Source organism: Topomyia yanbarensis, chromosome 3 (assembly GCF_030247195.1).
Source record: "Topomyia yanbarensis strain Yona2022 chromosome 3, ASM3024719v1, whole genome shotgun sequence".
NCBI classification, from domain to species: Eukaryota; Metazoa; Arthropoda; class Insecta; order Diptera; family Culicidae; genus Topomyia; species Topomyia yanbarensis.
Window position 1 is genome coordinate 293,252,017 of NC_080672.1, and position 11,304 is coordinate 293,263,320.

Sequence of the window (11,304 nt, forward strand, 5' to 3'; positions counted from 1 at the left end):
TTGACCTCGAAGCACCCGATTTCGTCGGTCGACTGGGAAATTTATCAACTGTCAAATTTTCTATGGGGAATATATCACAAAAAGGCAAGTGCTGTTACCTTTTCTGTACATCTTGGCGTAAGTCAGACATGAGCTTTTATGCTGCACACTGAACAAAAATGATTGCAATATAGCGTATGATTTATCATATGAACGGCCTAAAAACTCGATGTTGACGATTTCGAATGGCAATCATTCAAAAAATAGTGAATTCAAGATCGAATGACTTCATATTTGAATTGGAATGAACAGGTTGTCGATTTTCAAATGATAAACTTAACTGTAAAGGAATTGATTGCACTCGAAAAAGTAAACGATGGCGTTGATAATCATCATTCCAAATCACAGCAGTTCATCATTCGTATTTCATCTGTTTTCAGTGCTCGGGCTGAACCAAATGAAAATCATTTGATGCGCGCAATGCGATTGGGAGAAGTTTTTCTTAGTTTTTTTCTCTTTACTAGTAACAGCATTTACTAAAACCACATCCGTTCACGAGAGCAAAAAAACATTTGTAATTTTATTAGTGTTAACGATAACCTGGTAGTGAAAACTGTTTTTCAGGTCAAGAAAAATAACAAATATTGTTAATAGTGTTTACTGGAAAAATACATCCAGTTCAAACGATTTATTTGTGCCCATTTTCGGACAATATCACTGGCATGGGGGTCTTGAGAGCATACAGGAAATCATCCGCGACGGTCTTGGAACTGCAAAAAGCAAACAACTGTGAAAGACGAGGCGAACGAAGTATTGGATAAGGTGTCAAAAAGACAAGAGGTAAAATGTTTGGCAAAGGTTTGTACACGGTCAGTTTCACGATCTGGTTAATCATTTTAGAATATGACAGCGTTCATCGGATGCCAACTCTCTGTTAATTGGTGCCTACATCAATTGTGACGCCGAAATGGGCATTAAGTTTTGATATCCCAGTAAGAGCACAATGGATATCATTGGGAACTACTCGTTCCGAAATATTACGGAGGTATATGGCTTCCACAACGAGTAGTTACGTGTGGCAACCCAAAAGTCTGGAAAATTTTCACGGGCCTGCTCGATTCATGTTTTCAAGGCGGTGTCAGTCCCGCAATCAATACACTGAATTTTTGCACATTCGGGAGTTGCAGGATATGCCACATGCCACATGAGGAACCGATATGCGATCGGATTTGGTTCTATCCCGATGACCGCGCCGGCTGGACTGTTGCCGCCGCTACATACGAAACGTGCCATATGCCATATATATTTAACCCAATATATTCCGAATCACTGTCGCGAGGAGAGGGATTTAAGAAGTATAGCTCCCATGCCTCCGCATAGCTCAATGTGGTCCTGATGTTCGTGTGCCAACAAAGCAAAAGATCATGGCATGTTCGGTGATAATAGTGAGAAAAAGAAATTGCACATGTCCCTCGAACAATAAACTAATAATGTTCAAAGACAATCCAAATTTAGTAAAATTACACACTATACAAGACGTCCGGATTTCCAAACAAGATTTGATTGGATATTTGAAAACAGCGCATTCCCGTGGAGACAATTTTGAATAAACTTTTAGCAACTGGCGTCTCCTGCACCACGACATATAAGTTCTTGACTTTGAAAAGCTCCGATGAATTCGAAACCAACACTCAAAAAAATTTAAACGTTATGCCTATTGATTTTACACATAGATTTTTGCAATTAGCGGAGGCAGATAGACACTATTTGCTGGCACATAAACCTTATGTGTGTATTTACAAGACATAATAATCTTACATTCACATTTCATAACTATAAGGCACATAAAATCCAATTCTATAACAATATATCATTAATGAAACCCTGGCCGAAGAAGTTGGTAGACCAGTGGACAAATTATACCTACAGCTATGACTCGCTAGATGTGGCCAACTTTGTATCTATTGTTCGTGAATGGAAGCAGACATGCTCCGCTAGCATATTTCCTCTATTCAAAGAGCTTGGCGTAATAGGTTCTCCGAAACGAATGTGACTAAAACGTAGTATTGATCCAATCGAACAGCAATTTTCAAATATCAGCGGCTCGTATCAATTTGTCCATTTTTACAGAAAAAGTAACAAACCGTTGAGTTCCTATATATTAATCAACTTCCAAACGCCAATATCCTGGATTTATTTAAGCTTGAAAAGACGGATGTTTTTCTTATATACGATGGTATCAAATACGACATCATCGCACAGCCATATAGTTTTAGGTGTACCTATGAATTGCCGTCTCTTATTACCAAGAGTAATTTTCAAAAAAAATACTTGGTTGGAAATGAAGTAAATCCAAACTACGCTAAATCTCGACTGACTGGATGCATCCTACGGGTAGCATCTTTTTAAATTCTCGTTGAATGTGAAGATATATCCTTGTACGATTTCGACAGCTAGGATCTGTGATAATTATATGGAGTATCATTGATCAATATTAATGTTTCAAAGGTTTTCTTCCATTTAATGCCACTATGTTTAATAGTGGAGTTAAATGGAAGAAAACCTTTGAAACATTACGTACATTCCACTAAGACCTCCGTTCGCGTATATATTGTGATCAATATTGTTTCTCTTTGTTCAAAGCCGTCCATCAGGATTCTTCTATTACCACGCATCTCAAATAGAGCAAATCGGATGCCGCAAACTTCCGTAACTTCTTTCCGTAATATCCTAAGAGGAGAACAAACGAACTATACTGAAGGGAGCAACGGAACCGGTTATCACCTCAGACTATTTACTATTTAAACAGATTTGAACTAAAAATGTTGTATTTGTATACCATATCTAGCCAAACATTTGAAAAGAACCCATCTGTCAAACGTAAAAATAGAGGAAATTATAAAAGGAGTTTTGAATTTGTTTCAAATTCATTATAATCTTATTTAAAAAATTGTTACTATTTTATTTCGTTTGATTGCGTTAGATATATCTTACATTTGATTAATAACCGACAACAAATAAGTGTAACATGGGATTTAACTTTAATAAATGTAATAGAATCGCATTCAAATGAATAGCTAAAGGCCAGTCAGCAGCTGGCAGCAGCTAAAGCTACAAGGTGCAGTGTCGCGACTCGATTCATTATGATTGGCAACTATACTAAGCAAAATTTGGAATGCAAAAACCATCTTTTTATAGTACGGTAGTAAGTTTTAAGCATTTGATTTGTGTTTATGGATACGAATTTGTAAAATCTAGGCTGCGATAATATGTGAGTCCTACTTAAGCGGAATTGTTTAAATACAAACTCACCGAAAAGCAGCTATTAGATACTATTTAGAAATGTTTTCAAAAGTTTATTATAATAGCCAATAGTTCTTAAATAAACCAATTAAAATAATATTCGTTTGCATCAATTTCATCACGAAGTATATAAAAACAAATTCCTTTGAACTGATAGTCTACCTAAAACCAAAAAACTATCGATTTGCTGTTCGAGCAACTTTCATTCAATTTTTTGATGACATGCATGCGAAAAAATATTTGGAGTAGTTCGATTTTCTTATTTGCTATATAAATTAAACATGAGACTATCTGATCGAATGTGACGTTTTAGTTGTTGAAAAATAAATGATCACATTTCAAAACAGAATGATTGCTATTTCGAATTTTACAACTTTTGCTTTTATCTTTTGTATGCCTATCATTTGATGTTTGCATACAAAGACGAAAAGTTGATTGCAACAAAAATCAAATGGCAGTCATCCAAAACACAACTGCCAATTGTTAAAGGGCCAGGTCAACAAGAATATCATTCGATTTAACGCTACGGTTTTGGTACAGTGCATGGGATGACATCTCGCTCGAGCTTCGCTTCACTCCTATACACGCTCATTCAAAACTACTCAAAATTTAAGTTCCCACTACACTGAGAAATAAAAATATACATCACGCAGAAAAAAATCAGTATTAATAAACAAATTTTGGTTTTAAATAACAAATTTACCGCTGTTGCTTTTTTTCATTTGTTGGCTTTTCAATAGTTTCAACAAATATTCCGTTTGAAACAACAAAATCATGATAGGTTTAACCGAACAACAAGTTCGGAGGAACAAAAATAAATCTTTGGCATTAACCAAAGGAGAGAACAACTCAAATTTAGTTGAAATCAAACAAAGATTCTGTAGGTTTTTAACAAAGGGATCAATAACTGTTAGATCTAACAAATTTTATTTTGATTCAACAATGTTTCTATTTAAAATGCAAACAGAAGTATTTGTTGATCTAAACAAATACATGCTTTCAAGAAACGCCCACTTCAGTTTGAAACAGTCATTCGTCATGTTTTAGATTCAACTAAACGTTTTGTTGATTCAAAAAGGCCTGATTCTTCTGTGTGTGAGAGAATGCATAAAAATCACAGCAGAAAAAAAGAGACGGGAATAGAGAGTATGCTAACTACACGCACTACACGATAAAGAAAACTTTTCTCGTTAATCTACTGCCAATATCTGTGACTTGAGTGTTACGGTTTGTCTGGAATTTCCATTGAAAGTGAATTTTGACAGTTGGCTTTTACGCCGTAATCATACGAGAACTGGTTAAATCGCCTGACCATGTTCGTCCGCATTTTTTTTTGACTGGGTATATTTGAATTAATTTACAATGCGACAGATTTGCTGTGTGGGGATTTCAAAGCAATATACTACGATGCAGTGAAACATGTTTTAAAAAACGGATTCTTATGATGCTGGAATAAGAGTAACCGGACCGACTAATCACTAACTTTTTCGAGTTTGATTGTTAGACAGTAAAGACCCGATTTTGTCAACCCCCCTAATTTGGTGAGCCTCATATAAAAATCCAAGTGCGAGTGAGACTTGTGCGTACTTCTCCTATATTAGAAATACAAAATACGCAATTTTTTTTTTAATTTTGCACTTAGGTAAATTTTCACTAAATAATCAAAAAGGGTTATGGGACTAAAAATATTTCAACAGCTTCGGTTTATTAAAAAGAAAGAAATCTGTCCAAATTTTGTCAATGTCCCCGCTTTGTCGGTCTAATTTTCACCAAGGAGTTGATAAAAAAGGGTCTTCACTGTGTTCGATGCTATATACAGTAGTACATATAGGACAGTAGTAAAATACTGCAAAATTTCTTTTTTCTAATCAAATAGTTTGCAGTTTTCTAAGAGAATGGTAACACCAACTCCGTACAGTATTGATCAACCCCACATTCCATTACATTAGTGACCTTCCAGCTTAGAAGGCTTAAAGGTGCTATCTATGTTTACAGAATTGCCGGACAACGGAAGTGTTACTAATTAAGCTTAAATCAATATTTTTGTATTGATCATTGTAACATGCACGGTTTGCGTCGAGTCGAGTAACCTCTGTCAATGACAAACGTGCATAACTTTGAATGACATCCTGCTGGAAAAAAAACCATTCGGTTTAATCGGTCTTGCATTTACCCATATATTTTCGCTACAACTTTTTTTTTCTTATTTTTGTCTCAAGACAATTTATTCGTACACCCATCCCTCGTTGGCTGGGGTCCATGCTACAAGTTCCTTGTCGCCGAACCAAAGAGCGATTTCCTTGTTAGCCGACTCAACGGCATCCGAACCATGGATGATGTTGCGGCCAACCTGAATGCACAGATCACCTCGAATGGTTCCAGGTGCGGAATCAGCCGGGTTAGTAGCACCAAGGATCTGACGACCAGTCTTCACCACATTAAGTCCTTCCCACACCATTGGGACAACCGGTCCGGAACTCATGTAGTTGACTAGGCCGGGGAAGAAGGGACGAGCAGATAGATCGGCATAATGCTTTTCCAACAGTTCTTTGTCAGGCTGTGAAAAAAAAAGTTTACTAATTACGACAAAACATCAAACACGCAGCCACGAGGTCTTCATTCAACAAAAGCTTTTTAGGGTTAGGTTACTACGATTTTCCTGTGCATCGGAAAACAAATCATTAATGAAGAGCTTAATATTTACTTACCCACATGAATTTCAGGGCGACCAGTTTGAAGCCCTTCTGTTCGAAACGTTTGATGATTTTGCCGACCAGTCCCCGCTGGACACCGTCCGGCTTAACCATGATAAACGTACGTTCCTTGTTGGCGGCCATCGCTGTCGAAAATAATGAGAAAAATGCAAGAATCGATCCGATCATATAAAATGCACAACACGGAATGTCTAGCTGATGAAAAATGGAAACTGTCTGGCTGCTTTTTTGAAAGCTGGTTTGGTTCAAGACCAATGCACTGCAAAGGTAAAGGCACTTTTAAATGCAGTTTTCGGGACATTCAGCAAAAATTATTATAATAAAATTTTGTTCAAAATAGACTTTTCTACGGCTCATGTACGTACACGTCACATGACACAAATACTACATCACTAGCTGGTGGAAAATAATAAACAAAGACGGCAAAAGCAAATGGGATTGTTTTCAACCAGCAAACCGCATTAGTGTTCGTGAGACCGGTCGACAAGAACTCAATATTAATTCAAGAGCATTTACTTAAAAGGTCCTATAAGTGCCATTCATCTCGAAGTGAGAAACACGAGGTTAAAGTTTCGTAGACCTAAAACAAATTGTATTTGAGAACAAATGTGTTTTGATGAAACAATTAAGTCATTAGATGAAGATTAAAATTCCCCTTTTTTTCATTTTTAGCAATATAGCTCGTCTTTGTACATATAGCAATATACGTTTGTAAAGATTAAGATAATAGATAAATAAAAAAAAATTGAAAAAAATTAGTTTCACCACAGATAACAGACGTTTAGGCTAGAACAAAATTTCTTCAAAAACCTGTGTAAACTTTCAAATTGATATACGTTGAAAATCCGTGTTTCACTATTGCCATCTGCGCAACTGTTTGCTACACGTGTTTGACAGCTGCACTCTAACTGCATTGTAGTGATCACTGCGCCATCTGCAAACGTTTGCCAAACATGTTTCAGACGTCTGATTCATTCGGAATTTCAGTAGCGGGTATTTACACACGATTCATATCGAGCCTAAACGTCTGTTATCTGTGCTTCAACCATCATTCTATCAAAATCATTTTCTTTGCTTCACTTATTACACATTGGCTAGCGCGGCAACAATAATAATTTTCTTCTTTCACTAAGCAACAATAAAAAGCAAATCTGTTACAATCAATCCTCATTCTTTTACCGGACGGTGTGGCGAACGGATCGCCTAGAAGCGCTCAAGAAATAAGCACCGAAGCAGTCAAACAGGTGTCTTTCCTCGAATCCCTTACCGGACGGCGTGACGAACGGATCGCCTAGAAGCGCTCAATCACCAGCAGCGAAGCAGCGGATCAAATGACTCAGCGAATCCCTTACCGGACGGCGCAGCGAACGAATCACCTAGAAGCACTCGAAAAACAGTGGGTCAAGTGGCTCCCCGAATCCCGGACGGCGTGGCGAACGGATCGCCTAGAAGCGCTCAAGAATCGGCACCGAAGCAGCTGATTATGTGGCTCCCCGAATCCCTTACCGAACGGCGTGCCGAACGGATCGCCTAGAAGCGCTCAAGAATCAGCACCGAAGCAGAGGTTCAGGTGGCTCCCCGAATCCCTTACCGAACGGATCGCCTAGAAGCGCTCAAGAATCAGCACCGAAGCAGCTGATTATGTGGCTCCCCGAATCCCTTACCGAACGGCGTGCCGAACGGATCGCCTAGAAGCGCTCAAGAATCAGCACCGAAGCAGAGGTTCAGGTGGCTCCTCGAATCCCTTACCGGACAGCGTGGCAAACGGATCGCCTAGAAGCGCTTAAGAACCAGCACCGAAGCAGCGGATCAAGTGGCTCAGCGAATCCCTTACCGGACGGCGCGGCGAACGAATCGCCTAGAAGCACTCGAGAAACAGTGGGTCAAGTGGCTCCCCGAATCCCCTAACGGACGGCGTGGCAAACTGATTGCTTAGGAAAGTAGCAACACCAGATCCAGGCACGTCTCTCCGATTATCCTACCTACCTGACAAAGCAGCAGGACACGAACCATGATGGAAGACCACCGGTTCGTTTTGGCACCTGGGCTCGCCTGGGGATTGGACTGAAAATTACGATAATGTTCAAGCCCTAAAATTTCAGAATAATCCTTAGTTCGTTTTCTACGAAACTGTAAATCATACTCGTTTGACACTCTTGGTCTTACTGGACAGTGAATTTAGCCACACGTGTTAGCATTTTTGACAATTATTCCGGTAAATGGATTGGGACCAAGGTACCTCAATGGACGGTGTGGTCGGCATAATTCAAATTCATAAAATAATTTTTGTTAGCGTATCTTCAACGTCAACTGCATCGGAAAAAATAAAAAAACAGCATTGCCCGTATAAACAAATGCCATTTTAGAAATCTTTTGGATCATTTCCAAAATATTGTGAACGCACCATAATTAAACCAAACATGTAATGTAATGTAATTTGTATTTGATTAAACTATTAAACAAGCCTATTATTATTAGGCGTTCTCTCAACGAAAATGGATATTTTATTAACAGTTAAGATCATCAGTTACTGATTCTCGCTGTGTGTCTGTGTACATAATCAGTGAGTAATAGTGTATTCTTCTTTATCGACTAGAACTGTCAACAGAGTATCACCAACGACACGACTAGACACTCGCATTCGAAAACTGTATCGCAAATCCGACTACCCCTCAGTGACTCGGTAACTGGAACTGTCAAATTTGATATTTGGTTAAAAAATGCACGAATCTAGCAGCACTGATGAATCTGTTATTTTTTCTAATAACCGGTACGTAGATACCGTTGCAACCCCTGGTTACGCTGTGCAATATACAAACAAAACAAACCGACCGATTATTACGAAAAGTTATTCTAGAATTTAGTTTGTTGCTCCTACATGGTTTCGTCCATTTTTGAATTCACCAGGGACCCGGTGCAATTTTGCGGTTGTTTCTGCTACCACACAAGGCCAACGGGTGAATATGTTTTGCCATAGGACAGTTGATATATTCGTGATAAGGCACAGGTGATGCCCCTGGCACTGATGTAAACACCAATTGAAGGAGACTTGGCGCTGTTCAATCTGTACTATTTTGGGTAAATATCAATTTTACTGTCCCTTCGCGGTATGAGAAATAAAACCGCCAACTGATAGATTTTTTAGGAAAGAAGTACACACAGCTAGCAGATATATTCAAAAACGTGTCTGCTTGTTGTATCGCTCAAACTGAAGAGCCGGAACCACAGCTTTATTTCACCGATGGAACTATTTACGAGTTTAACAAAAGCATTTCGGAGAGTTAAAAAGGGAGAATGAATGACCAAATATATGGGAACTAATAATGCTGTAACGCTTCCCGTCGAAAACATTCTACATGTTTAGATCTCCGGCTAAACGAAAGCATTTAACATTTATGTTTTACATATGTAGATGAAATTGTTGGTGATTCGTTAAGGTACTGGGACTACGAGACGTAATAGAGGGATACAAGTAGAAAGGAACAAAACCGAGCACTTACTACTGTTACATTGATCAGCGGATGCATTGTTCAGAACTGCGCGTTGGGATTGAAATGGTTCATGTGCTGGCTATTCGACATGTACCTGATTCGCGAAGACTGTCCTTATGCAAGATCTTTAAGAGGTGAACTTCAGAAGCAAAATTGGCATTGATAATTGTGTATAGTTATTCTATTTATAATTTAATTAAACAATATTTCTGCACTTCTAAAAGCAGGAATTTGGCATTCAATTATAATATTATTTCTTTTAAGAAAAACAAAAGATTTGTTGTTCCATGCTTATACATTTTTATTATATCTAATAAAGCAATTGTGTAAGGTCTTTCTGGATTATTGCTCCCTCAAATATCATATGAGTAATTTCACGCGCGAAAGTAGCTACCGATGGGAACAGTAAACGGAAAGAAAAATTGAGGAAATACTAGTTACATGACATTAAAGGGAAAAATTGTGATTGCCTTAAGAACGAGATTGAGGCTGATCAATTAGTAGAATGTAAAGGTTTGCTAATAAAAACGTTTTGGGGTAACGCCACTTCCGCCGGCGTGATCTCTATAATATTAACTTGGTTCGAATGTAAAAGTTATATACTTAGAGTGACTAGATGTTTCCGGAATGAATGCGGGACGCTTTCAAGGAACCTATTGAAGTTGTACGCTTCCGAATTTTCTGCGCAATTTCTGTTAGACAATGACGCGGAGATTCATGAGCTGATTCATACTTATAATCGACAGAGGCATCGTTAGAATCAGATTATATAGCCTCAATTTGCACGTTACTCGATGTTATTCAGAGATTGGATACCACGATCCAAATCCTGGTTGCATTGTCCAGTATTAATATTTCTCGGGTACCTTGAAATAAAAATCAGCAATTTGAAAAATGCGGGACACTTTCCGGGACGCAATGCGGGATATGTTCTTAAAATCCGGGACTGTTCCGCCTAATCCGGGACGTCTGGTCACTTTATATATACTGCTACTAGAATATACAACAAAATTGCAATAATACTCGTTCTAAATGTTACGGGAATAAAATTATTTTTTGGCTGAGGACTTCTTCATTTTTTGCGTTTGCCAATTCTCAGGCCATTGGTGAAATCAATCTTCATGTCGATTTTGAGATAAAAAATGACAAAAATGGGTCGGGTTGGCTCCATGTAGGTGAATGGACTACTTATGTGTGTGTGGTAATGAGTAAATCATTGCGACCCTTCCTTGTTATCAACCTACGATGTTTGGGTGCTTGTTCGGAATCATTGTTAACATTACGTTGTCATTCCCAAATTTTTCCCTACATCATAAAATGCCTCAAACATTCAACCAACGATTGATTTAACCACGATTCAACAACTTAAACGTGGCAATGTCGAAGGATTTGGAGCAAACCCGCCGTCAATTTTGAAGATTGTTTCTCGGTGGAACACAATTCCTTTGGTTGGCTGGAAGATGGGATCAGTCTCGCACTTGAACCCAATACTCAGAGAACTCTGCTTAACTGATGATGGATACTTTTTAATTATTTCGCTAAAACAAATGCACTACCGCGATGCACCCACCAACCGCTCATATCGTGATGATTTCGCATCACAGATGAGCAGGCACGCAGAATTTAAAGTTAAAGCCTTACACAGCTTTTCGCCCGTACTTTGACGATTTTATATATTAGATTATTCCGGAGTAGATCCCAAAAACAAAAGAATGCATTAGAAGCAATTTTGTTCCGCCGTAGGGTTATTAAATTTTTAAGCTTTGTTTATTTGCTGTAACAGTTTATTGATTGCCAAGATACGAAAATCACAGCAG

At 38.3% G+C, this 11,304-nt stretch overlaps 1 protein-coding gene across 1 annotated transcript; it reads right to left on the reverse strand.

Moving 5' to 3' along the window:
* Positions 1–5,434: 5,434 nt before the first annotated feature.
* LOC131691570 (nucleoside diphosphate kinase) lies at positions 5,435–6,212 on the reverse strand. Its single transcript, XM_058978087.1, has 2 exons — positions 5,991–6,212; positions 5,435–5,839 (listed from the first exon to the last, which is right to left on the reverse strand). Exons 1-2 carry the CDS (start codon positions 6,162–6,164, stop codon positions 5,507–5,509), a joined length of 507 nt encoding a protein of 168 aa, XP_058834070.1. The 5' UTR covers positions 6,165–6,212; the 3' UTR covers positions 5,435–5,506.
* Between the last annotated feature and the right edge of the window lie 5,092 nt (positions 6,213–11,304).